This window comes from Anser anser (genome assembly GCF_964211835.1).
Source record: "Anser anser genome assembly, chromosome: 4".
In the NCBI taxonomy this organism is placed as follows: Eukaryota; Metazoa; Chordata; class Aves; order Anseriformes; family Anatidae; genus Anser; species Anser anser.
Genome location: NC_139724.1, coordinates 51324235 through 51352194, shown reverse-complemented (window position 1 = coordinate 51352194; position 27960 = coordinate 51324235). Strand labels below are relative to the sequence as shown.

Genomic DNA, 27960 nt, shown 5'->3' with positions numbered 1-27960 from the left:
GCACCACTCGGAAAGCGTTTGCCTACAGATTGCAAGGGTTCAAATAATTCAGTTGTTTGTCCTCAGGCAACCTCTTCAGAAGATGACGAGCCTAGTATTGAAATTTCGTAGACTTCTCTTCATACTGGTGAAAGCCTTTTCAGGATCTGTCTGTTCTGATGGATTGAATTCTCAGAATTTTCTGCCTTTGTTTATTCCTTACCATTTTGTCATCTTTGATAGTTGCTGTTTCTGGATCTTGGGAAAAGCTGACGGGAATTCTCTTCTTTATTACCTTTCACTCATTAATTACTAGCTGAAGTCATCAGATACTCATGTCATGTCTAAGTCTCTCTAAGTATGTCTCTGTTCAGCTCTTGCATTTGTTTTTAGTACCCTTTGTCCACAAAACTAGCAAAGAGATGACTACTGCATTTTTTTATTTCAGATCTAATCTTTTTTTTTCTTTAATTCAAGGTGCTGTGTAATTCATTGGAAATGATTACTTTAAAACTATGTTGAATGTTATGATACAGCATATAAAATCATCTTTTCTCTTTTAATAAAGTTGCTGGAACGTGTGGATACCTGGCTGGAAAGATATCCTACTTGCCAATCTGTAGCGAGAAATTTAAGAAACTGAAGGACTCCCCAATAGGAGATGTTCTACGACAAGCTCAGAGACATAGTTCGCATTCGTAAGAATTTAATTCTTTTAAATTTAAACCTTCAGATAATCTACACCTTCAGATCTGCACCTTTCCTCCTCTCTCTTCTGCCTCTTTCTGCCACTTTCAGGAAGCTGTATCATCTGTATGAACTGGCCAGCTGTAAAACACACATTTTGAATTTGTTACATACAACTGATTACTTTGAGGAATAGAAAAAGAAGCATTTTAATTTAGAAGGAATATATTTTGATAAGAGAGACTTGTTTTCCTGTGGAATTTACTTACAGTAGTGTGACATCAGAACTTGCCCTTCTCAGCTGAGAAGTAAACTAAGTTAACTGAAATAAAATAGTGTTACTTTCTGGAAGCTTTTCCCATAGTTTAGTTTGATTGAAGTAGGAAGAGGGTGGAAATGATTTCAGTGTTTATCAAAGGAAAGAGCTCAGTAAACAATATCAGTGCAGGAAGAAGCATGGTGGTCAGACTTAATGCTGTTTGTTTAAATCCTTTACATCTGTAACAGCATTATGCTGTACATATGAGAAACTCATCAGGTTCTTAAAACTATTTCCTGTTTTGTTCCAGAATGTTTTCTACTTCAAGTGGTGTTTAATTACAAATCACTTTTGGAATATCTCACTTAAACCCTTGATTCAAAACCGGGACAGCAATAGCAATCTTTGGATAGTGAGTAGATAGTGAGTCCTGCTATTACTGTGTGCTAAGATTTGTTAGATTTTCATGTAGGACTTTATTAAATTTCTATTACTTTTTTGGTTTAGATTTATGACAGTTTTGTCTGCAAGGTTTTTGTAGGCAAATTAACTGCAGATGTTCTTCATATGAAATTAAAAGTACAGCTGAACAGAAATTTCAAGTACAAGGTGAATGCATACTCTAGTGGCACCAAGAGGACGGCATTTTTGATAGAGACAGACAAATTACTATGTAGTGGTTTGTAGGGCCAGTTTGAGTTGGTAGTGAATACTCGAGAGTATCAAGCATCGGTTTCCATAGTATTTTTTGTGTGGTCTTATTTTTTTTTTCTCTGAGAAAACTCATTAATGCTTCTGCTGAAAAATTAAGTGAGCAACTCAGTAAACTGTTACAGTTTTGTTTCCCCAACACAGTTCTTCATTCTCCTTTTCTTCTGTTGTGTATTATTGGTCAGTTATAGTAGCTTGTAATAACGCAGGGTTTTAAGTTGCAAATTCTTCCTAAAAGATCTTTAGAACTAACTGTAGTTCACATGCTGCCACTAGTTACAAGGACACACCCTGTACTATTTGTGTCTGATGCGTTTTTGCTCTCTGAAGAGTCCCTGGGGGGAGGGATTGTCATTTTTATGTTGTAAAGTGCAAAACACTTTCTCTTTTGTCTTCTGTTTTAGAGATTTTCGGGTATGATTTGATTTTCTGGGAGGAAGGAAAGGGTGTTGAGAAAGGGACTATATAGATCTTTGCAATGTTAAAGAAATCTTTTTTTTTTAAGACAGTAATTCATGTTGTTGGAAAATAAATTAAACCATTTACCAGAGTATGTTCTGCAGCTGCACACAACTCTACTCTTATAGTTTAATTTTAACTTGTTAACAGTTCTGTATTTAATATTTAATTTTATTATTTTTCAGCCGTTCCAGCCGGAAATCTGAATTTTCAGATACGCCTTCTCAGTCATTTACTGAACCTTCTTCTCCGAGAGCTGGATTCCCACTTTCTTCTACATATTCAGATGATTATAGTTCAACAGACAGAGGCCTCTCTAGCTACGAACCTGTTCCATTCAGTGCTTCCCTGAATGAATCTTCGCCTACAGGAATCACTGATTATGCTGTGCAAGGTGTGATACGTCTTAGTATTTAGCAATTGGTAGTTCAGTAACTCTTAGCTGTCTCTTAGATAGTTCTCTCATTAAACTTAATTCCATCCCATGCAAACGTGTGGGATAATGCAGCTTTTTGAATTAAACACCCTGAAGTTCCCAGAATTGTTTCAGAGGGAGAAGGTAAATATGTGTGTTATTTTCTAACTTTAAATATAGGTGGTTTTTTTTCTTTTTTTTTTGTCATTCTAATTGCAAGTAAATTAATTTACAAGGTTTAGTCTGTTAGGAAACTAAACCTGCAGACAACTCACCCTGGCTTGAAGTTCTTTTTGATTTAAATTAAAGTGAATATGCCAACCATTTCACTGCACCTGATAAGAAAGGCTAGCAGACAAATGGTAGAGACTATGGTTTAAGTTGTTTCATTTTCACCAGTGGTGGTGCTTTAACTGTATACTACTACAATTCAGTGATATTAAAATGTTTTTTATAATGTGACAAACGTTTAAATCTTCTGAGAACTGAATGCATATTGTGTTCTCTCATGCAACAGCTGATTTTTCCATGAAGTAAAATGGTTTTAAAGTACTGGTTTGTGCAGCTGTTGCCCTCCTTCCAATATGAACTCTATCCTCAGCTATTGCAGGGGGCAGGGGAAACACTACTCTGAATCTCTGTGGTACACAAAGGAGGAAGCTACTGTCCATTGCAGTTACATGTTTTGAATCGGTTTGTGTTTTTAATTCCTCGAATGAAAATGTCTTATTTCACGCACAAAAAAAGCCCTTTCATGCAACTCACTTTTAGTTATATAAAAGTTTTGGATGTAGATGTGTCAAGGGACTTGTAATAACACTTCATTACAAATATTGACAGTTTATAAAGCCTGAAGTATAGAACCAAGATTCTGCATTGTAAATGTAGATAAAGTGTTTATTAAGTGACCTATGATGGATGTAGTCCCAATGCTTTGATAGCAGAATGTAAAGCCTGAATGCAGACATTCGAGATTCACTCAGGTTTCTCTACAGAAATTATAAATATATCAAATGTATGACTAGCATTAATTTTACATAAAGTGACCAGAACTGTTTTATCCATCGGGGACCACACGACTGTTAGGCTTTCCACTAGATAAAATGACAAAAATAAGTTAACTGCTGATCTTTTAAAACAGACAAAATGAAAAGGATAAAAGGAAATGAATGAATTAAGGACCATGTACATTCTCAGTTGCATTTTGAATTGCAGCTGTCACGCTCCTTTTCATTTGGGGTTGAGCTGTAATTAACTGACATTCTAGACTAGGTTGTAGCCAAGTTTAGTTGATTGTCATTTCTAGTATTTTGGTGTTTGTTTTGTTTTCAGAACCTGCTCCAATTCCAGAAGAAAGTCGTAAAAAAAAAACTGTCACATATGAAGAATTAAGGAATAAACACAGAGAAACATACGAAGTAATGGTACCACCAAAGGCAGAAACTCCAATCAAGTTGCCACAGGAAAAACCAGCTAAGGAAGGTAATGTGCTGATTCACAACAATACATGGTAAACTCAAACAGTAGCAATATTTTTAAAAATAGTTACAGACCCAAAGCTTAATTCTGCCTACCCTTTAAGCAACATTGTTACAGTATCTGCAAGTATCTGATATGTGATGTAATCTATTGTTTCATATTTCAAATTAATTCTATTTTCAAAAAGATTGATCTTCCAACAGCAGATTGTAAATCCTCTTCTCTGTCCATATTGCTTTGGGACAGACTCGGAAAATCTCATAGCTTCTTTTTTAAAAAATACATTGTGCAACATATTTCAACAAAGAATTCTCTGAGCTCAGAGAGAGTGAAGAGTTTTAGCTATGGAGGGGGGTGCATGTTTTAGATAGCATTGTTCTATCAAAATAGAGCACATAGTTGATGGTTTTGAAGTGGGGGGCATTTATGAATTGTTTCATGTGGAATTAGCGCATTTCTATAGCAGCATTGTTTGTAGAGGTTCATTACCCTACATTAAAACTCAAAGGAAGGAAACGGTATTTGGCAGCAATATTGAGATTTGTTTTCACAGTGAGAAACAAAACTTTACACAGCAAAATAAGAATGCAGTGCCCTGAAGGATAAGGCTTCATTCAGTCAACTCTGACTTGATCAGGTTTTTTGAAAAGGAGACACCAGTAGCAATTTATGTTTACTCGCTCTAGAACGGTGTTATTTAGTGTGACATCTGTGAAAACGATGTCAGCAGGAGGAATGTCAGTTGTAATTGTTTCATTTTGTATGCAGTGTCCAGCCTTCTCAATCACAACGCAATGAGACATGTAGGAATAGATGATATTTCCTATTAGGCATACACAGTTGTAATAAATATACACATATATATATAAATGCAGAAAGGTCTAAAATAGTAATAGTAAGCTTTGGAACAGTGTTGCTTAGGAAGGTAAATCTATTACATCCTTGTGTAATACTCTTTCCAGATCATTAGTCTTTAGACAAATCTACATGGTCTTGAAATAAAAATTACAAACAATGATCGGGTAGTGATTTCAATGTTGTTAAGAGAATAAGTCTTTTTCTGTTATTACATGACTTTGTCAAAGGAAACATTAAGAAATTATTGAGCTGTTCTTTCAGGTTCTAAGTTCAGTCAGCTGCTTTACACAATCATTGATTTACGCTATTTCTTTTTCAATATAATTCTCCACAAATAGAAAGCCAGTAGAAACATCACTTGAAAGCCATAAGGAGAAAACTTAGGCAGCATTCTGCAAACCTTGCCATCCTCCATGGCAAATCTTATGGCTAAGAAATGAGAATGCATTCATTATTTTCAGTTATTTGAGTTATTATAAAATGTTAATCCACAATATTGCCTTCTCTGTTGTATTTCTGTGTTTTGTTTGATGGGTGTAGTCAGGCTTTGAGACTAGAACTACACTGAGCAGCGCATGAGATTTGTAAATAAACTTTCAAGAGTACCTGTTTGTTAGAGAAAGGAGTAAGAAGGGAGTACAAAAATTCAGAATTGTTTTATAAGTGGAGGTATGTTTAAATCTACTGATGTCATGGGCTAAAATCTGATTCAGCTTCTTGTGTCATATGGGACACGTTACTTGTTTGTACATCCTGAACCATTACCCCTTTGTTCATCATCTTATCTCCCTGTTGTAGGAACCAGACTAGCAAATAGGAGACGGGTTTCTGTCCTCTGATTCAAGGACAGAAGGGAAAACTAACCATGTAGGAAGCAGTCCCTAGCTTCCATCTGCTGGTGCCTTTTCCCTTTGTTGTAACAGTATGAATTTGAGTAGCTGCATAGTGAACTGGACTGGACTGTTTTTTCAGGGAATGAGCATGACTTGTTAAGCTGCCATGATTAATAAAAATGGCAATCAAATCATAGGTTGAGACAGCTTCTCATTGTGCCTCACCTGCAATATCAATCTGCTCCTCTTGCCCAGAGAAGCTGTGGATGCCCCATCCCAGGCTGGATGGGGCTTAGGGCAGCCTGGGCTGGTGGGAGGTGTCCCTGCCCATGGCGGGGGGTTGGGACTGGGTGGGCTTTGAGGTCCCTTCCAACCCAAACCATTTTTCAACTATGCAAGACAGATCTGAAAAAAATCCTTTAAGACCAGTACTCTGTTTTTTCTTCTCTGACTCACTTCTGTACTAAAGGAAGCTGCCAAATAATAATGGCTGAGTAGTTTCCTAGTAGGGATTACTGATTTTTGTTTGTCTTTGTGTTTTTAACTATCCTGAATCCATCCAATTGTGCGCATAACTACATTATGTAGCCACATATTTATTGTAACATTCCTTGCCCGTTTCCACCAATTGTCTTTGTTTCACCCACATGTTGTGTTTGTTTCAAAGTAATTACAAATTCTGCAGGGCAGAAATCAGCACAGTAGGCCTCTGGGCTGAGTATTAATTCATTAAAGAATAATGAATTACAGACTTTCTTCTCCCCATTTATTAAAAATTAGTTTAAATTAGATGTGTATTGTACTGTGACTGATGCTGTCCCCACTTACTACTTCAAATTGCAATGTACCCTAGTTTTTGGCACTGGATAGCTTTGGGAGTTAAATTTAATAACATGACTACTGTTTCTTTCTTTTTTTTTCAGTTAAAGTAAATAAGTATGGAGATACCTGGGATGAGTAAGAACCGAATGAAGAACTGAAGAAAATTATCTCCTGTCAGCCAACTTGAACTTCATCTTTATCAGTCACGAATACTGGCAGCTTTGATGTGTTCTGCCAGGCACAGTTACTAATAAATGAGAAAATCTTGACTTGCTGGAATATTTTAAAAAAAAAAAATGTATTTAGGCTGAAGATTCTTTTTTATTTTGCATAAATGACAAGCTAGGGTATTGTGAGGTGTCATGATTGTAAACCATTAGTGCTATTGTTTAAGAATGAAAAAGCTAACTAGCGATAACTAATATAAATGTACAAGAAGGGGTGAAATGTGTGTAAATAAAAGCAATTATATGTATTGGGAAGGAAAAAAATAACGATCTTCTGAAACTTTGAAGATTTGCATTAAAAGTTACCTGTAGAAATAATCTCTCACTGTGTTTTATCTGAAAGTATGCTTGAAACCTTAAAATGTTACCATACTTAGTAATGTTTGGAATAATACTGAATTATTAGGAGAAAAAGGGTAGAGGAAACTAGCCAAATACAGGAGTAACTGTACTGAATAGGACTTGCCTTTTCAAAGCTTTCTCTGGGTGACAGTTGTGTTTTTATACTGGTCTTCTGATTTGCCCACACTGGGTCTCTTAGGACAGTCAATGCAGAATAAAATGATTGAATGAAACTGCAGGTATTTAAAATAGCTATATTTAAGTGCAAAAGGCTAAACTGGACAAACTGTTAGAAGTTTGATATCTTGACTTAATATTAATTTTTGTGCATTGTCTTTTTTCTCCGTTTGTGCTTGTCATGGCCAAAAAAAAAAATAAACAACAACATTTGAGACTGTTCATGGAGAAAAGATCCTGATCAGTGGAGTATTGCATTGTTATTACCTGTAAGAACTGAGCTACGTTGGCAAAACTACTGAAAAGTATTTCCTAACGTTTGCATCACCTGCTCTGTCTCAAAACACTTGTTTTTTTCTGTCCATTAGATCCTCTCATTTTCAGTTGTGCTGTGTAATCTCACAGCATTGTTTTTGTTTTGACTCTTAGGCTATAGGTGAGCAAAAACCATGATGAAGTTAACAGCATAAAAAGCATTGCTGGCTTCTTTGTTGGAGATGAAAAATAGCCTACCAAGAAGAAAGTTCTTGACTCTGATTTAGTGGACTAGCAGCAGAGCAACATGAGTAAGAAGGTAATTTTAGGTAGGTAAAGAACAATCAGCTGAAATGGGAGGGAGAAAATGACTAAAAGATGAGGGAATGCTTTAAGAGACAAGTACTATTTATAACCATCAAAACAGGAAGATTGCTATCAGATAAGCTGAGAGAGAGAGGATTGTGCTAATCGGATGAGCCTGAAGTTGTATCAGAAATTTAACTTAGAGAGAATGCTTCTTGTGCCCATGATGAGAACTGTGAAAATACAGGAAGCTTGCTAGAGTTACATTACTATATATTTTTTAGTGCACCATTCCAAAGCTGACTGGATTTATCATGAAAACAAAGTTTCCTAGTTGTGAGTTACCCAAGTAACAGGATGCAGAAGATTTAGGTGATTAAAATAGAGCAGATTAGAAGAAATGATTTTTCTGTTGAAAGAATGAAAATTTTGGGCAAATAAAAGGTCTCCAAGCTGTTGATATAAAAATGGGATCTCAAAGACTCTTGCCTCAAATTAATATTTCAAGTGGACAAATAGAGCATTTTACATAAACTGTATTAGTTTTTATTTTTCCTCAGTGAAGAAAACAAAAGGCATATGTAGTATATAATTAATGTTTTAAAGGCCTACGCTGCCTAATGTAACGTGTATTTCTAAATTGAGCGTAATGTTCTCGTTCTGCTGCATATGGCTAGGATCTCTCAGAGGACATACTTTTTTTCCTTAGGAAAATGTTGGGTTTACCATCAAACAATTTAAAATTCTGTTTTTGCCTGAGCATTTGGCTTTCTAAGCATTAAATACAAGAGTTGTCACAATCATACCTGTTAATAGGCTGTAGAAAAGTAGCTTTTTGCCAAGGTGGGGTCACGTTCATCTTGCTGTGGCGAAGCACGTGTTGAATCGCTGCTTTGCTCAGTAGCTGTGGGAGTTCAGTCTCCCCTTTTTCTGCACACCTTCCGTTCAGTACCACCTTGGTTCAGAGTGTTCTCTTCCAGCCTTAGGATTTCATATAGGGTATCCAGTTACTTATGAGGAGCTTCTGCGTTTCTGCCGCACTTGCATAATTTATTTTTCTGCTGAATCCTAAGAGCCGATGGCATGGTTATCACTGAAAATGTGTCTGTGTGTAAAGAACTAGGAAGAATGGTGAATGTGTGAAGAAAGCAGGACTGATCCTCCCCGTTCTATGTTTAAATGTATTTCCAGCTCATACACAGCATATTTTTAATTCATTAACAATGCTGACTGTTTTACTTGCATTTAGGTCCCTCAGTGCTCCAGACAGCACAGTAAGAATTTCGCTTTGCATTACCACTTACATTTCCAATTGGCTGCTTCTACAGCCTGACCTAACAACAAAGAGAGTGGCATTAAATAAGAGCTGAAGTTGTCCTATGGGCCATCATACCTGTGTGTTTGTAATAAATGTGAATTAACTCAATTCACCTTTATTGTAAAGCTAAATAAATTTTCTTTTATTCCTCAGAATAAACTTTAATTATGTAAAAAATTAACTGCTATACCCTAAAGCAAACACCAGCAAATTAGTCTTTTTTTTTTTCCCTGTGAACAATTCTAAAAAGGCTTTAAAGTAACTGCTCTCACTGTTTCTTAAAACTCTTAACAATAAGCAGCTGCGTGGCCAATTTAAAGGATTTGGTAGCATTGTCCTAAAATCTGTTGTTACTAATGTGCATGAGCACAGAGAGGGAGGCAATTGTGTAAAGTGCCTCAGCTCTTTGGCAGCTGGTAAAGCTCTAACAAAATGCTGGTCCTAAATGCTTTTGTCTTTGCCCAAATTGAGGGACGTGTTCAAAGTAAGAACACAGTGGGACCTTTTGAGGAGTTTGTTCCTGCCGAAGTTGTTTGGTACACATCTAAATTGAAGAGAAATGTGTATATGAAAAATAATTCGATTTACCTAATGAAAGCTAAAGCAGGTTTGTGGAAGGCTGGGGAAATAGTGTGCACTATTCCAAACCAAGCCCACAGATTTCCTGACTCGTCTGCTATTTGTTGGAAGAATTGTTTATCTTCCCCATGGTTGTTCGTAGTGAGGAACCCGGTCTGTCCTTGCGCGCGGCACAGCTGTGCATCCAGCTACGGCCCTCGGCTGCCACACGTGCATCAGACTTTCGGTAGCGAGGCTTTGCTTGCAACACATTCTTTCTGGTTTGCAGCCAGACTGGCTTATCTCCGTAATCTGTTAAAGGACACAATGGCACTATAAATAGCCCTTTACGTTTTGTAGCTTGGTGGCCTGTTAAATGGCTTAGGGAAATTAACAGATCGTGTTTGGATTTCAATCTCGAGGCAGTAAATGGGAAAATTTGCTTCTCTTTGCTGTGTCAGCCTCTTGCCTTAGGGCTATTTGTAGGGGTTTGCACTACTTCAGCTAAGCCAAAGTAAGTTTGCACACAGGTATGCCTGGAGTCCATAGATTAAATATTTTCTTTGCTAATGTAAGAACTGGATGTAAGCCAGCAGCACCTGACAGAAGTTCTGAGGGATTCCTGAGTAGCTGCATTAGAAAGAGCCCTGAACCAAGGACGGGACCAGAGCATCTCATACATGTACAGCCTGGGCCGGGGCAAGGTCCCAGGTCATAAGAGCAACAAGGGAATTGTTCTTTCCACATAACAAGGGGAAAAAAAGAAAAAAAAATAGTATTTTTTATTTAAGTAAAGCAATAAAGCAAAACTAGAAACACATAGCCACTCAGGTTGTAAAATGTGACCAAAGTAAACAGCTATTGAGAGAGCTGCTGGGTAGTACGTGACAATCTCTTGCGGATTCATTTATATGCGTTCAGATAAATTAAAACTATAATTCTGAAAGAATCACACAGTAATAGCCATCATCTAAAGCATTTGTTTCTGTTTACTCTCTTTAACGCTAACAATGCTGATACTGTGCTACTTATATGTTAGTGTTTTAATACTTAGCACTTGTTTACTCATTTTTACTCAGTTACTGTTATTTTTTTCAATTAAGAGATTCAAAATTTCCTGAGGTTTTACCATCTATAGCAGAATGGTAATACAGAGTTGGATACAAAGGATATTCAATCAAATATAGCTTTCACTTATCGTTAACCTGAGAAAAAAACTTGTAAGATGAAGGAGAAATGAAGGGTTTGATAAACTGCCTTTGCCAAAACTGCAAGTAAATTAGGATAAAAAATCCCTAGTGTGTAACCTTTTTGTAGTTCTTCCTGCTGCTCAGTGATGATGTGTAGAATTGGGATACACAATCTTAGCATGAACTGCTTCCAATGCCCAAAATGGCAAATTCATTCCTTACCAGGAATAATATACATTATTTATTCTTTCTAATCCACACTGGAAGCACATTTCTAGTACATTTTTTAATTAAGTTTTAATTAAGCTAAAATTTAAGTTCTATATAAATTTAATGACACAAATAATTTTTGTAGAATCATTTTTGTTTGGTTTAATTCTGTATGTTAAATGTCATTGCTATCGTAAGTGTCTTAGGATAACTAACATTTTATAATAGCATAGCTGGTACAGAAAAGGGTGGCTGGTTGCAGTAGCTGATGTCTAAACAGTATTGATGGGTTATTAACGATGTCTACATCATAGAAATACACAGTGCTACATAGAAAATATTTCTGCTGGTATATAGTGTCCTGCAGTCAGTGCATATGGCTACACTGAAGAGCTAAGTCCATTTTTTCGTCCCCTTACATTCTATGAAGTTCTCACATTCGTATTTGCTTCCTTAGCCTGTACCTGCTAGATGATGCACGGCTGTGAAGGCTGCGGGAGCAACAAGTGCACGAGGAGGAGCCCCGCAGCCCCGCGTGAGTTCTGTGCAGCGACAGGCCGGGGATAATGAACAAGGGGAACTGGCAGGGCTGGCGGGGCAGCTGGCCGACCCACCAGCAGCCACCTGCCGGGCAGCCTGGTAGGAAACCCCGGGGCAGACAAGGGCAGGCTTTGTGCCTGACAGCCGCCGAGGGCAGCTTCTGAGGGTAGGACGATCTGCTTGATTCACGGAGCTAAGCAGTAGACTGGGGGAGATTAAGTGGCAAGCATTTGCTGCTGGCTAAGGTTTCGGATTTTTATTTTAAGTATTACACGTGCAGGAGATAAGCTTGGGCATGTCCACTGCAGTCATCAGAGATCTCAGCCTACAGCTGGAGTGAGGGAAGGGTAGGCTTTAAGTATGCCCCTAGGAGGAGGTATTAAAGCTGCTTCTTGCTCTGAAATACTTGAGCTTGCCCATGTGACTTACCAGCACAGCGCTGCTGCTGAATGATCAAAAGACACTCACGTGAGAAGTAACACTTAAAACTTCAGGTAAGTGGTTTTTGTTTCTGGCACTTGCTTTGGACATGCCACTGCTCAGGCAATCTGTATGTCAAAAATGACAGGAAAAACCTCTGCTCCCCTGCTAATGCTGCTTTACCCTTAGTAAGCAGAGAAAAGAACCACATATAAATCCCTTTCATTACAATATGTCTTTCCTCAGGAGTCTTTGATCTTGTGTTCTCTGTACATAAAGATGCTTCAATCTTCACTTTAAGCATTAACTGCGTGTTTTGTTTCATTTGGCAACACTCTCAGCTTGTGTTGTGGTTTTTTTTTTTCGTTTCTTTTTTTAAAGAGCTATAAGAACATTAGAATCGCTGTAATGGTGGTCCTGTCTCCCACCTTGGCTAAAAAGAGATCCTGCACTAGTACACCATCCTGTCCTCCAGTGATCAGAGCGTAAGAGCTTCCTGAGACAACGGCTGCAGCTGGAGCGTGCAAATCCAGATGTTTCACAGCCACCAGTTCTCTGGGGCGATGGTGCCTTTTGGAGCCTTTTTGTTTGCTTTTGCCACATCCTGTGGCAATAACAGAATTGTGCTGTGTAAAGAAGTGCTTCTTTCAATTTAAATTGGATTTTACTGAGTGCTGACTGGTTGTCGTTTTATGAAAAACAGCAATTACTCATTCCCTATTCGTCTTTGATGATGGAGACACTATATTCCTCATCTTGGCTTGTTTAACTGGAGAGTTACTTAGTTCATTTCTTGAGAAGAAACCATTTTCTACCTCTGATCGTTCTTTCCCCCTCCCCTTTTGTGTATCTCAGCTCTGTTGTGCACCGTTTGAGTGGAAGCACCACAATGTTCATGGTAAGGGCACACTATGTATTACACGTCTATATTTTCCTAGGAATGTTTTATGTTCTACTTGCCTTTTGGCTGTCGTAGACCACAGATCTGCTGTCTCAGAAAACCATGCAACATGACTCCCCAGTCTCCGTACTGAGAATGTCAGAGTAATTTAAAACCAGACATATGATGCAATTAACATTTTTTCTCGTGTGCTACTGATGACAATGAGGCTTATTACTCAGTCTCTCAGCACTGAGGTTTTGGGATTTTTTTTAGCTCTTCTGTCATTTTGTCATCAATAAATGTGGTCATGTTTCCTTTGGCAGATTCTCTGTCAATGTGTTGACCAGAAGCCTTCTCAAGCCTTCTAGATTTTGAACTGCCCTTGAGAACTGTCCCATTTATTTCTTCAGAGCCTAATTAATTGGAAGCCTTCTCAAAACAAAACAAAGGACTCAGCAGATGCACAGGAAGGAGTAGATCCCTTTGTCCACATGGCCACTCTTTCAAAAACACATTAATAGCTTTGTAAGGTGTTAACGTCCTGCTGTGAAAACTTGTTCTCCCAAATTAGCATCGCTCTTGGAGGTACCAGAGTGGCACCCGAGCTAGCTGCATCTTCACACGTCCCCTTGGCCCGGTCCAGCAGGCTGCTGTCCTATCTCCTGCCCCAGAGCTGGTGCTCTGCTTACTGGCCTCTCCCAGAGCCCTGCCCTCCCATTAGCTGCGGGTGCTCAGCATGCCCATTATCCCAGTCTCTTTCAAAATGTAACAGAATATGCCCCAAATCTTACTTTTGGTACAGATTTATAAAAACTTGATCAGTAAGCTTTCATCTCCTCTTCATTCCCAGTTTTAAATGAGAATGACAGACCAGCTGGCTTGCCCAAAGTCATGATTTTAACAGCAACGTGCCTTGTTTCCAACCTGCAATTGTTTTCCCTTCTAAAACACAACTACATTTCTAAAATAGGATTGAATACAGTATTAGTGAAATTATTTTCAATGGCTGATAGGAAAGTTCCCAGAGAAAAGCAATATATTGCAGGCATTGAAGGTTAATGTCACCATAGGTTTCCTCTTACACTCTTTCCTTTTTCTATTCATAATTTAATGGAGTGGATTGAGGCTTACATGAAGTTATTCACTTTGCATGCATTACAGCTGAATTCTGTAAATTTATTGATTTTAGCAATCAGATATGTAACATTTTCTATTTCTCTCCGGGCTGTGGACTACAACGAAGCTGTGGTATCCCTAAGCACACAGCTACACTCCCTAATTTCTGGGTGAGGTAAGCCCTACTTTCCAGGTACAAATGACTAGTAGGAAGCTGTGTATGTTCATTGGATTTTTTAGCCTTTTTGTAACATCTTTCTACCAAATGGGAATGTATATCATTTACTAGGACAAGAAAATACTACAAAAAGTTTTAGCACTCTACAAACAATGCTTAATACTTTATAAAATGAACTATTTTTCCTCCTGGAGATTTCTTCCTCTTGTATTCCAGACAAATAAAGATAGTGGAAGCAACTGATTACCTCAAATCTTTCCCTATTTTTTTAATAGGTGACTTTTTTAATAATAATAGGTGATTTTTTTTAATAGTTCAATGCATTCATCTTCCTCTTCAAGAAAAACAAGTTCTTTAACCAACTTGCACGGAATGTGTCATAGGAACAGTCGATATGGTTTAACTCATTAAATTGTACACAATTACTACAAAATTAGCTGTACTAACTTACAGTTCTCAGAGCAGTCTGTGCTTGTCATCAGGAGCTTATCATCCCGAGCAGAAAAATCCTGAGGGTCTGGCCATAAAAGCACAGAAGGTTTTGTTCAGCTTGTCCTGTCTTCCTTTTCCATAAAGTAAAATAATAAGCATGCACTTAGGTGGCCCTTTCTGCATCATGTGGTATAACTACTAACACTCTAAGCATCTGCTTTCCTGCAAAACTTCATCTGGGAACTGCCAAGCCACTTTTTTGTATCTTCTTGTCAATCCTTACGGAGCTGAAAAGTTTAGCTAGGTCTTCTAAACCACCCAATCTAAAATATTCCAGCATCTGTTTGATTTCACCCCACGAATGCACGTCCAGCCACCTGGAAGATTCAAACACACATGTAAGTCACAGCACAATGAAAGCCAGTTGGCCCCAGTTTTATCTAATTAACAGGGTACAGAATGTGTTGTGGGTCTTCCCTGTCCTTTTATAGCTGGTGCTGTTGGGGGGGTCAGTTACCTTACATTTTATGCTATTTTAAAATTTTGAAGTCATGCTTAAGAAATATTGCAACATCACTACGATCTCGTTACAAAGGCTTGTTGCCCGGCTTCACCCTTGACTAGATTTGTTGGTCAAGCAACACAGGAGAAATTGTATTTTAACAAAATTAAATAATAGCCTTACCAAAACATACAGCCCTGTTAATTCCCAAACCAAGGAGCATTATGGGGAGCTTGGCACTTGACAGGCTTAAAGAATTATTTGACCGTAAATCCCCCGAAGTACAGAAAAATGCTTTTAAACACCTTCTAAAGAACAGTTTGCCCATAAGCTGTGCTCATTTTTCCTTTGATATGCACCAATTTAGTGCTAATGCAGCTTAGATTCACAAAGGGCCCTTTTTCGTAACCGTACCACAGTAAGTCATGAACTTAGATTAACACAATTAGCTCATCAGAGTAGTGACTCTTGCAAAGTATGGAAATAAATTTAGGAAACCAAAAAAAAAAACCACACCTCAATTTTTCTATAACAGTAAATTTATTACAGCAAAGTAATAGGGAACCTGAACAAAGTTACATGTAAAGCAACGATTAAGTAGCAAAGCTGTCTTCACCCACCCAGTAGCCCCCAGGAGGTAACAGTGACCACAGGAACGACCTCTGAGAGTTTGCCTTTATCAAGGTGGCGAGCATTCAGTCTAACAGCTTGTTAAATCTGGAATATCTTTTGTTCGTTGTAACCAATTAATAGTTACTTTCTACTTCTACATTCTGTACTTCCTGCCTGCAGTCTTTTTGTGTTCAGGTAGTTCAAGAGGGAACACAAACTGTAGGCACAGCGTAGAACAAAAACCCACCAACCAAAACCACAGCAGACAGGCTTTACCGACTGACCGTGAAGCCAGCCTTTCAGAAGCTGTGCTTTTGGTTTTCAAGTCAACACTGTCACCGTGTTTGAGGAAGCGTCTGCTCTTGATTTGCTGAGATACAACATGAAATTTTGTATGTACTGCTGTTTGTATACAGAACGTACCCTCAGGTTTCTTTCTCAACTCTACTATTTCAGCACTAAGGCTAAACTGCATTGAAGGGAGGAAAAAAAAAAAAAAGCACATGCTGAGAACAGAGAGGAGAAACTAAAAAGTACATTACGAGATTACGAGAAACTGTTTTTTACTATGGACAGAACCATGCTAAGATTATGGAGCTACTTCAGGTAAGGTGATTTACACTAAACTAAAGGCATTATGTCTTTTCTGCAAAATAAAGACTTGAAAGAAGAGGCTGATCTGTAGAGTTTTTGTTATCTTCACCAGATCTGTAAATTGGACAAAAGACACATCATTTAAATCATTAAGCTGAGCAGCCTCTTATTTTCAACGAGAAATGTGCAGCTTCTTGGTGATTGCTCTGAGAATTCTGCAGAGTCCCTGAGGGTAATAGAAATTGCCCTTGGACTCAGCAGCATGAGCACAATTTTAACTGGGCGATCCTCTTAGGCAATGCCAAAGCTTGGGATGCGTGCTTAGCACGGTCACACAACAGAAATCCCAGGACCCATTTTCGTTGGGAAGAACACGGAGGCACCTGTGGCATCCTGCATTCTTCCCTTCATATAGCTGCAAGACTCTTTTGTATTTGAGACAATTCGGAATTTGTTTAAAAGCTAATCGGTACTTACACACCAGAAGGTGTATAACACTTTCAGGAAGTCTGAAAAAGGGAAAAGGCTGAGAAAGTAAAGGTCTCTTGTATTTGGACTTTAGGTTCAGCAAGATCCAGCCCTGACAAACAATGGAGGCAAATCCCACCATAGCCATCAACGCTTAATTCTAGTACTCAGGTAGTAATTGTTCATCCTCAATTAAATATGCTTTGGGGTCTTTATTTTAAATGGGTGAGAATATTGGCCTACAAATTAAAACATTAACAAACAAAAATTAGCAAACATTAATTTGAGAGAAAATCTGCAAAGGCACTTAACCAGCACAGTAGTGCAAGGACATAACAAAGCTCGTGACTGCTAGTGGATTTCGGGTGTCATTCCATCACAGTTAGCTATGTCTGGCTCTCTCCCTTCTTTGTGCTGGTACTAGCAAGTTACCCCTCAGAAAGGTTTTCTGGCTTTGTTTTTTGTTTTTTTTTTTTTTTCCTTCCCTATCCTCCAGGGCTTGATTTTTAGCTAAAGCAGGAAGCCGATCTGGCTGGCCACACTGCTCCATGATCTCCACAAGAGATGCACTGCCCGTTTTGGCAGCAATCCTATGAGGTGAGCCTGAGCCAAGGTGTCTTTTCTGACAGGTGCTGAGCCCTTGCAGCTCTTGACATAAAACGCTCAAGCAGCGGCAAGGTTGATGAAAATAGGGAATTTATTCTAATGGCTTCCTTTGTAACAATCCTTTCTGTTGAAACATCCATTAAAATCTCTGCTCCTGGGCAGGTAGGCAGGTTCTGCAAGGATACTCCTCCTTAAGGACTGTCTGCAGCAACGCACTTTAGAGCAAGAAAGGGACCATTATTGACATCCTTGTCCAAATTCCTATGTAATACAGGCCAAAGAGACTTAATCCAATCATTTCCACATCAGACTTCTGTTCTGAGCTACAGTTAGAGCCGTAAGAAACTCACATGGCAGGATTTCAAACAGGCCCTCTGCTCCCTCTCTTCCCTGCAGCCAAGCTATTTGCAAACACTTTCACACGTTCTCCTGCCTGTGAGAAATGTAGGCCAGATTACCACAAGCAGAACATGTGAAAATGCTTTTAGAAAGCCCAGCTGCACGCCTGTTTTTCCATGGACAAAGAGTGAAAGTGAATTTAAACACTCTCCTGCTTTCCAGCCTGTAATCCCTCCTTTTTCTCAAAGGGGCCTTTCCCCTTTCTGGGGAGAAAACATCACATGGGTCAGCTCCCCCACCATGCTGTGTGGTTGTTCTTTCATTCCTCACCCCCCTATCTTCCCAGGATAGCACTGCTTTTGTAGTGCCCTCACCAAGGCTCTGGCAAAACCATAGTACTGGATGTGGGGGAAAAAATAAAAAAATAATAAAAAATAAACAAATCCACCCACAAACGTCTGCTTTTAGAATCTCAGTATCTCAATGTATTTTAAAATATCAACGTTAGCCATAATTATTTGATTCTTTAGTTAAAAGTTAGAAATAGAAAGGAGTTGCATTTGTTTTCATATAAGTAGTCAATCCATATTATTTCCAGTTAGGTAAATATGCAGCACTCTTATTAAGACAGTTACAGAAAAATGAGAAATTCTTCAGAAATGAGGTGTTTAAAATTAAAGTGAAAGGTATGTAAAGCAAAAAAATATCTATAATTAGAAAAAAACTAACCACGGATAGATAATATTTCCTTGAATAATGCACAGCATGAAAAACAAACTCAGCATGGAAAATAAAATGAAAACTTATTTTAAATGTCAAGGATGCCTACCTGGGATTAAGGTGCTGAAGGAATTGAGCCTTCTTTCTCCTTTGATTTCAGTTTCGCTTCACATTCTTTGCAAGGGTGATGGCAATGCCTACAATATTGGAAGCAAATAAAGCATTCGAGAATTTGGCTGGATTTCTTCTAATACAACCATATAGCATACTGATAAATGTTCTTGAAGAAGTAATCTTGCCTGTGTTCTCCAATTGCTGTAATTGCTTTAATTCACATAAACTGAAGAAGATTACATCTACATGTCTCAACCAATACCACCCCCTTAATTATTATTCTTAACTACTATTTCCAGCAATCACCAAAATTTAACAGGAATGTCTAAGCAGGAAAAGATGGCCCTTGCCCTTGCACCTAGCAATAGTGACCAACCAGAGTTAGGAGCAAAAGTTTTGTTATAGAAGAGTGACAAAGAGCCAGCTGGTGTATCACCATGTGAGAAAAGGAATAGCTTTGTTATGTGAGGGGAAAACGGCAGTAGGGACACAGAGACATACTAACAATGAAGCTTCCCATTGTCAGCAAGGCGTTTTCATAGGCATAAAGCTCGCATTGGGGTCTGTGGGAAAGATGTGAAAGGACAGATGAGAGCGATTTTGTGGACAGGATTTTTGGAAGTGCGTTTTATGTGTGAAAGATGCATACGAGAAACCATATTGGGAATGAAAAGTAGTACTGGCAGCTGAAGGAGGAGGTTAGAAGGAAAGTCAAAGTGCGATTTGACAGGGAAGAGTACTTTACATCAAGTTCAGAAAACAATGCCTAGAGCATGGAGCTGACAGGTGGCAAGCATTGACATCCATGACACAGGGTTGCAAGGAGGAAAAAACGCCTCTGCAGTCGGTGCTTTTCGTGATTTGACATGACAGTGTACGTTCAGACAAAGCCAAGGAAGTCGAAATGCATGTTAAGGTTGAAATTGTTTTTAAGGTATGAGAACAGTGTAAAAAGAAATAATCTGCAGTATAGTTGGCCTCATATATGATACCAAGGAGGACTCAAAGGCCCAAGTGATATCAGAGAAGATTGTCTGACACTTTGTGAGGAACAACGTTAAGTGAAAAGAGAACTGGTAACTGTTGTACCATCACATTTCAAAAGTACAATAATTTGATCTAAATCAAGGATTTCCCAGTAACAGATAATACATTGAGTGTAATTTTCATTTTCTGAAGAATATTTAGTAGCTCCTAATACTGTCACATGTAGTCTAAGAACATAAGAGAAGTAGTACCTCATGACCTGACTACAGAATTTACATTCATAGTTTTGCTGCATCATCTTTACTATTTTTAGACTATTTTGATCTAGGAATAATGATTTAAATAAACACAAACCTTTTTTTTTTTGGACCATAACCAATTTTCTGGAACTTTTTTTGGCATTCTCCTATGTATGACATCTTTCCTATGCCAAAGCCCAAGACACCAGCAACTATAGAAACAGATAACAAAACATTAATGCAAGAGTTTACATCAAGAGTCTGCAAGTGGCTACAGTTTAATCCTATGATGAAGTGTATGTAGCATGTTTTCTCCAAGAATGTTACAAGCGTATATAAAGTTATACAGGGATTATTTCAAAATAATAGAATATTATTTTTAGAATAAAAATATTACTTCAACATTCTCAATTTTCCATTGAGCTTCTGCTGAAAAAGGAATCAACTTCATTTATTGCCATTTAAAAGTCACATTACTGTACAGTCTCTGAACTTTTTTTATTTTGTCAACACAGTTATAAACTAGACAGTTAGGATATATCAAATGAACATATGAAAAGGAGATATTATTTTCTATAGCAGAGTACAGTGTTTCCTTGATATTGTAAACTATGTGATCTGCTAAGCACGGGTGATCAAGAAGGCTAACATTATATATTTATAAAACAAAGGTGATGTGAGTTTTTACCAAATTGAGAGGATAGATTAAGTAAATATAAGCTACCACTGAATATGTCTACATTACAAAAATCTTATTTCATATATATTTATTTTTAAACTCAACAGAGTTATGATTTCCCAAATCACTCTGGTAACATCTCACGATTTCCAAAAAGGAAGAGTTCGAAAAGAGATTTGGAGAGATGCATCTGGGGTCTGCACATTGCCTGTAAATAATCTTTCCTTTATTTTAGAATTAGGTCCAACTTACTTGCCATCTTAGGTAATGCTCCAAGTTTTGGGTTTGCTGACAAAATGCCTACAATAGAAGAAAATAGTCAGAATGCATATTTACTCGAGGAACACCAGCACTCAAAATCAAAGGTGGTATTTTTCATACAAGCTTTTGCATTTCTGAAGGTGAAGAATGTACAAAGACCTTAAAAATCCACTTAGATTTAGGAACACCAGGACATTTTCCATTCCACTAGTTCTTAGTGCACCTGTTTTGGTGCAGTCCTAAATCATAGGAGGAAAAAAGTTATCTGTAATTTGCAGGACTCATTTCAGGCAGTGGTTTGGAGCATAAATCGATATGAAAGCAGCATGGCTCCCAATGGCGACACCTGCAGCACCGCAGGAGGAGATGATGGCTTGTGTTTCAGCACAAACCAACCTTACATTTAATAGTGATCTCAGATCTCTTACTTAGGGTCCTGCTCCTTGTGCTGAGAGAAGCAGTCCCAAACTCTTCTGCAATAGTCTCCTGACGGTATTGATCAGACTAGGGTAAACTGTACCACAGATATCTAGCTGTCTTCTCTGGAGGGGGGAGATCCTACTGACAAACTGGCTTTTAAGAGAATACAGCGTGATGAACAAGTAATAAGACTAAATGATTGTTTTTAGGTTTTCCTACCAAAATCCAGCTCTCCCCAGTTAGCACCAGGAACTGGAACCAGTATGCCTCTGACAACGTGTGTCTGGCACGGGAGCGCCATGCTGTGGAGGGGAGCTCCACGCAGCAAGATTGCCATGGCAAAGAGAAGGGAAGCAAACACGGGTTTCGCTGTTATGTGCCTTCAGACAGTACTAATGAGGCTCTGAAGGAAGCTCTAGCTTCTTCTAGAGCCAATGTGCTGCAGTCGCCTGAGAGCAGCAATTAGGCAGAGGAGCATTCAGCCTGGAATGAGCCTTGAAATGTCCAGGTACAATGGAGAAAAACTGTGAAGACGATCCAGTGCCAGAGCATGCTAGCTACTGTGACAACCCCGCGCCCTTCCCACTGCTGCTCACCCTTTTCAGCAACATGTATGCAGTCCCTTGCCTTCCCTCACACACTTACCCTTGCCCTTTCCCTCCCTATCTGCCTACAAGCTCATAGGTCAAGGATGCATCAGGCAATCTGTATTAGCCCGTTGTGGTCTAGCACAACTTCCAGGTTCCCCACTCTTGTCCTCCTGACCATCTCAGTTAGGATAGAATGAGTTGAGGCAGGAAGCATGGTCCTAGTGGCTGGATAAAAGCAAGGGACTTGCAGCCACAGACAGTGAGAAAATGCTGAGCCATTTCCACCTCCTCCATTTGCTCCTTCACCTGTCCCTTGGAGCCCCTGGATTCTTGTCTCCTTCTTCCTTCAGGCCCTGTGATTTCTCTCTCCTCTCATCTGCTGTTGCTGTAACCAGCTGCTGACGCAGGCTGAAGGACTAGATTATTTTCTCCTGTGGGATACCCCTGTCACAGCAATCTTCAGGGTGGATGCCCTTCGCCCGAAACACTATCCTCGATCTTGTTATTAGTCCTCATCCCCAGAAGGGGAACTCAAGGTGCAATGTGTAGAAGCAGGCTCACTCACCACATAAACAGAATACAATTTTCTTTTGTGTTGGCCTGCAGATTGCAAGCCACCCCTATAAAGAACCCTCTGTCTCCTCACTTTGGCAGCATTCCTTGTCCCTTTGCACCAAAGCTGTATTCATATTGGTATGTGGTCACTGTAAAATGACTGCCAGCGTTATTCAAATAAACAAACAGTTACAGCACCAGCTTCTGATGCCCCTGCTCAGGTTGTACAATTTTCTGCCCCACAAGCAGCCCCAGAGAAGTCTCTACCCGAGTACACGTGATCATGGTGACAGAATCTAGCCACCAGTCTTTTAAGTCATGAATTCTCTTTTCAGTTCATGTTCTTCCAAAAGAATGAATGCAGCAATGCATACACAATGAACAAATCGTTATAACGACGGTGATGAGTGAGAAGAATATTGATCTTGAAAAGCAGCAGGCTTTGGGGAAATCTGTATTTCAGTTGGAATTCCAGAGTCTCAACTTCATAACTTAGGCCCATCGTGTATTTTTTTCTACTTACCTTTCGAGACTAGTCCCTGGGTGACAAGCATGCTCCCAAGAGACAAAGGAAGAGCTGTAAAAATAAAAAGAAGGAACGTATCTGGGATCAGCCAAAAATTGTTACTTATTTGTTAAATATATAACTTTAACATGTTAAATCCATGTTTTATATTATTATAATTTTGAATATATTACTTATCTTCTAAAAATTAACACAGTGTGCTATCTTAATTCCCTGTAACACCTGCTTGTTCAGATTACTGTCTCTTCAAAGCAAGTATGTGCTCACGCATTGCCAGACCTTAGGCATGCTGTGACATCCGGAGCTAACACATTACATGTATGTACTAAATATTAGCTTCTGTAATCTCAGTAACTCCCCTCAATACTGCAACACAAGTAATGGCAGCAGCTCCAGTTAAATGCTGAAATACTTTTCAATGTTCTTACAGAAAATGTATAATCTAGTTACAAACTGACGTGGTGAGCTCAAAAGGCACTAAAACACCAAATATTTAATCTTTTAGATGTCCTAGCACCTAAAGAATTTCACAGACCCAAGCCACGTAGCCATGTCTCCCTTTCACTCAAATGCACACATAAGTACGCAAAAAAAGTTAAAAAAGCCTAATGTTGTTTTAATTACTGACTTCATGAGTAATGCCAGCTCTATGATTGTTAAAGTTCATATTAGAAAAGAGTTTAATTCAGCCACCTTTACCTACAATTATTACACAAATAATCTAATAATTTTATACTGAAGTATTCCTCAGCTTAGACTACGGTGGCAGAGTTAACCCCCAATAATATTCAGTTTTAAAAACAATGCACTGCAATAAATGGCACAGCATTTTGCAGCCAATTCTGCACAGCTAAATCAAGAAATCATTATCGGTGTGTTAAGAAAAAGTTTGGATCACTCACCTCTGTACCAGAAACTTTCCTTTCTGCATTCTTTACGGATCTTTGCAATCTCTCCATCACTGTGAACTTGTGAGATGGGACAATAGAACATGGGCTGAAAGGATAAACCTGAGTTAGCTTACTGAATTTAACCTCACAGGAAGAAAAAAATAAATCCATTAAAGAAGACAAATAATTTAATGCATGAATAAAATACCATGCAAAACCCATCCAAACAAGCCAAACGCCTTGTTTTCTTGATAGCAGTGAGATTTAATACTTTACAACCTGATACAGTCACGGAAAGAACTACACAGGTTAAAACCGCTCATCCTGTTGACCTATACTTTCCTAAAATAGCTCAGTGCTACTTACCCCAGAAGTATGTTGCTTTATTTCTGTTGGCCATTCTATTCTCATGAGCTAAAACAGCTTTCCGAGAAAGAACTTACAGGAAGTAAAGTCAGTGTGGCAGTTTCTAAAAACGAAGTTCTGCCCAGTTCTGAAGTCAGTTCAAGTTCGGCAAGAGCAGATTTTGCAGGTATTCTGAACAGGACCAAAACGAGCTCTGTCAGATTCCCCTGACTAGCCTGACTTTCTCTCTGAGCAGATTAAACATATTCTTGACATTAACTGAAGTCAACTACACTGGCTTCACCTTCGTAATACTTAGCTTGGCAACAGGTTTGGTTTTAGTTTAATGGATGGCTCTTTTTCCCCCTTTTATTTTAACTGAAGAAAAAGTGACAGTATTCTCTCTTTCATTCTACTGTCCTGAGTATTGAGATGTGATTATCAGTAGATTATTTTTCTTTCTTTAAGAGATGACTTGGTTATCACTGTTAGCACTTACGGTATCATTACTGGACATCTGAAACATACAGGACAGTCCTTACTCCAAAATTCTTGCTCCAGGATCTCTGTAGCCATTACCATGAGCTAAAATTAGCTGAAATGTTAGCATTTTTCTGTAAGACCACACCACCTACAAATGTACTTATTACTGAAAGCAAAAGAACTTATGTTTCATAGAACAAGTGGTAACTTGGGAAAAAGAGTACATTGGGCTACTACAGGATACTAACTCATTTTATGCCCAACTAGCTCATAATTTTGTACACATAACAACAAAATGCATTTATGAGCTGCAGCCACCCATTTCACATGTTAGCTAATTAATAATCTCGGTCCTTTTTCAAGCACTGTTCCCACCGAAGTTAACAGCAGTGCTGCTTGCATAAACCCCAGAGAACTGACTTCAAATTGATTTCACAGCAAGGTCACAGCAAATACAATAAAATCCAAACAGGCTAAGTGAAAGATAAGGTAATGAGTGCCAGAGCCTTGAGATCAGCAACAAGCTTTGCAACCTTTCTGCCCCAATACACACCCTGCCAGGGTGTTAGGGCTCAAAGTCAGCTCTCATATGGCAGGGTTGTACAGCACTGAATTAGATTTCTGTGAAAACAGGTAAGCTGGGAGAAAGAGCTTCTAGAAGCTGTGCCCCAGGTCTCCGCCTCTTGCCTCAGGAACTGCATTTAAGGTCAGGCCCTCGCCTTAACTGCATTTTAGGTATGCCTGTACCTGGCTGTTTGCCATGAGGATTTTACCTTGCCCTGCTAACTTGACTTCCTGCTTTACCCTCAGACCTGCCTTATTCCTATGGACGTGCCCAGCAATCATCCAGCAATCAATTAGGGTTGTCTGGTTAATATCACTGGATCTACTGTGCTCCTCTTCTTTGGATACTGTGTTATTGTACTCCTTGCACACGAGGTCACAACCCCTGCCTGCCTTGCTGTCACTTGTGGCTCCCAGGTCACCTTCCCTCACACAGCAGCCCACTTCTGTCGCTCTCTGACGGTGACTGATTATCAGCAAGGTCAGACCACATTTAAATTCCTTTTGGGTAACTACATGCTTATGGTAAAATCTGAACCCCCATGGGTAGCTGACTTCTCCAGCTGAGGGGATCTCTCAGCTTCTGTAAAGCAGTAGGGCAAGTTCTTGCTCTGAATAAATACACACACACATGCACACACACCTCGACACGGGGACAGATTGTACTGAATGAATACTCAGACACCAAGGCTCTAACAGTTTGTAACTAATGTAATTCATGTAGCATAAATTAAAGACCACTACCAGGGGCTTAAGACTCAGAAATGCCTCGCCTTCTGACCAGTGAATGAGGAGGTAGAACACACAGCCCCTTCTTCTCTTCATTGGCTCAAGGTAAAGGATTTCTGTTTCTCTCTTCAGTAAGAATGAACAAAGCAAACTCCCACTTATTCCCTAGCAATAGCATCAAGAAGAAAAGGGAGAAAAGGCAGCTTACCCATCCAACTTGCACAGGTGGTGACGTCTGGTTTTCCTCTTTGGTAGTTTCAGCAGACATTGTCTTTCTCCTTGTCCTTTGCTGCTAACCTTAGTCAGCAGAAATGATGTGTTTTATACCTGGCTCTCTCTCTTTCTCCTAGGTGCAAAGATCAGAAGCCAAAGTATCATATTAACAGCACAAATTCAGTGTTTACCTAGAGACAGTAATGTCCAAGTTAAAAGGAATACAACTCTATTTTCTCATAGCAGATTGCATCCAGTCACCCAATTATATACAGTTTACAGCACAGTAACAGTATATTAGCAATATAAAGTTACAGGCAGCCTAATTCAAACAGGAAAGTCATTAAGTACAATTATATGCTGAAACATCACGTAGCACAGCACTCTCAATCATAAAGAAATGAGAACAAATATGAGTAAGCCACCCAAAACCTTTCTAATGTTGATTGTATTGTAGGTCAAAAATTTAGCATCTTTAGTGTGCTGTCAAAAATCCCTGTACAGGTTATACCCTCATTTCCTGATATAAAGCTTTGATTCCACACACCTGTGATGCAAGCTTATCACAAACCACACCTGAATTTCCAACAAACACAATCCGTTTGCAGATGAAAATTTAAAAAAATAAATAAATAAGAAGAACAAATATAAGCCATCTTCCATGTCTTAAACTTATGCTACTAGGGAAAAGCAAGAAGGAATCCCATTTATTTCTAGAGTAATTCAAACATCAAAACTGTGGTTTTTAACCTAGCGTCTTCCTGCATGGTCTGTCACTTTCTTTATCATCAGAGATAGCACGGCTGCTTTTCAGAAAGTACTTTGTGGCACTGAGCAAGGCTGAAGTGACCGGGAAGGACAGAGTTAAATAGGAAGCATATGCAACAATTTAATAACCTGAATGGTTTTTGGCATTCAAAATATTACTGTATAAACCATTTCCTGTGCTTATTTTTGGGTCAGTTACACAGCTGTAAAGTTCATGTAGTGTCTGCTTCATGCACATCAGACATTCAGACAGCAATGCTTTTTTAAGTGATGAAGCAGAAGCAACGTGACCTTCTCTCACCTTGGTAAAAAGTCTCATTTAAGCCTTGTACTCACGCAAATCTGCAAAACTGGTGACTTCTTTCACTGCTCAGCTTTGCTTTATTCTCAGCCACTCTCAAAAAATGACAACGACCCTTGTGTCTGAAAAAAATTAAGCTTGAAAATCCACATATTGTTGGGAAAACCACCAGCCCTTCACTGTCTGCCTCACCCTGACTAAAAGCAATTTAATTTTCTGTCAGTCTCTTGTCACTCAATGTAAAAAAGGAGATCAAAGATGCAAAAAATGCATAAAACTTTAAAGTGATTTACTTCAATTAAAGACACGACATGTTCATATTCTTATCTGCTCAAGAAGCCTTTCTGTGCAGACGGTTGCGTAAAAAGCTTGACTGGAAAATATTAATGACTGATGAGGTTTCTAACTGCTGCAACAGATGTAAGTGCAACATCTTCATAAAGACAAAATTGCTGAGAATAAATAATATATAGTAAAAAATAATACAAAAAAAATATATATCAGAAAAGTTCAGTTGGAAGAGACCTACAAAGATCTTCAAGTCCAACTGCCTGTCCACTTCAGGGCTAACCAAAAGTTAAAGCATATCACTGAGAGCATTATTCAAATCCCTTTTGAACACCAAATGGCTTGCAGCCTGCCATTAACCTCATATGTTTTCTTCAGAATACATTTCTTCAGAATTATAAGTTATTAGACAACACTTCCTCTTCAACATAATGACGAATCCCCCCCAATAGGTAGCCCTTTGAGCAGCTTCCTGGTTACCTCTCCCGCTTGGAATGAAAGCTGAAAGCTGTA

The 27960-nt window shown here is 38.8% G+C and overlaps 2 protein-coding genes across 8 annotated transcripts in view; one reads left to right on the top strand and one right to left on the bottom strand.

Moving 5' to 3' along the window:
• LOC310899375 (OCIA domain-containing protein 1-like) overlaps positions 1-7487 on the top strand; it is a 15727-nt gene extending 8240 nt beyond the window's left edge. Inside the window, exons 5-8 of the mRNA XM_083835674.1 lie at positions 548-677; positions 2281-2489; positions 3843-3992; positions 6604-7487. Of these exons, the coding sequence (XP_083691800.1) occupies positions 548-677; positions 2281-2489; positions 3843-3992; positions 6604-6641 (527 nt within the window). The 3' untranslated portion in view covers positions 6642-7487. The remainder of the gene's footprint in view (positions 1-547; positions 678-2280; positions 2490-3842; positions 3993-6603) is intronic.
• Positions 6614-27960, bottom strand: LOC310899376 (OCIA domain-containing protein 2-like). Of its 7 annotated transcripts, XM_083835676.1 has the most exons (9): positions 27928-27960; positions 27195-27281; positions 26086-26223; positions 23769-23862; positions 22864-22917; positions 20767-20814; positions 19951-20047; positions 18605-18692; positions 15678-16476 (listed from the first exon to the last, which is right to left on the bottom strand). In XM_083835676.1, exons 3-8 carry the CDS (start codon positions 26143-26145, stop codon positions 18611-18613), a joined length of 435 nt encoding a protein of 144 aa, XP_083691802.1. In that variant the 5' UTR covers positions 26146-26223; positions 27195-27281; positions 27928-27960; the 3' UTR covers positions 15678-16476; positions 18605-18610. The 7 variants fall into 7 exon arrangements, with proteins under 7 accessions (XP_083691805.1, XP_083691802.1, XP_083691801.1 ...); XM_083835679.1 differs by lacking the exons at positions 15678-16476; positions 27195-27281; positions 27928-27960 and adding exons at positions 6614-15031; positions 26523-26586; XM_083835675.1 differs by lacking the exons at positions 27195-27281; positions 27928-27960 and adding an exon at positions 26523-26586.

Excerpts from the sequence above, each read along its gene's own strand:
- LOC310899376 (XM_083835676.1), bottom strand. The coding sequence starts at position 26,145 with ATGTCTGCTGAAACTACCAAAGAGGAAAACCAGACGTCACCACCTGTG. Across the intron at positions 20,815-22,863 it reads CCAGGGACTAGTCTCGAAAG|GCATTTTGTCAGCAAACCCA; the intron begins GTAAGTAGAAAA and ends CTTCTATTGTAG. Across the intron at positions 20,048-20,766 it reads AGCATTACCTAAGATGGCAA|TTGCTGGTGTCTTGGGCTTT; the intron begins GTAAGTTGGACC and ends CTGTTTCTATAG.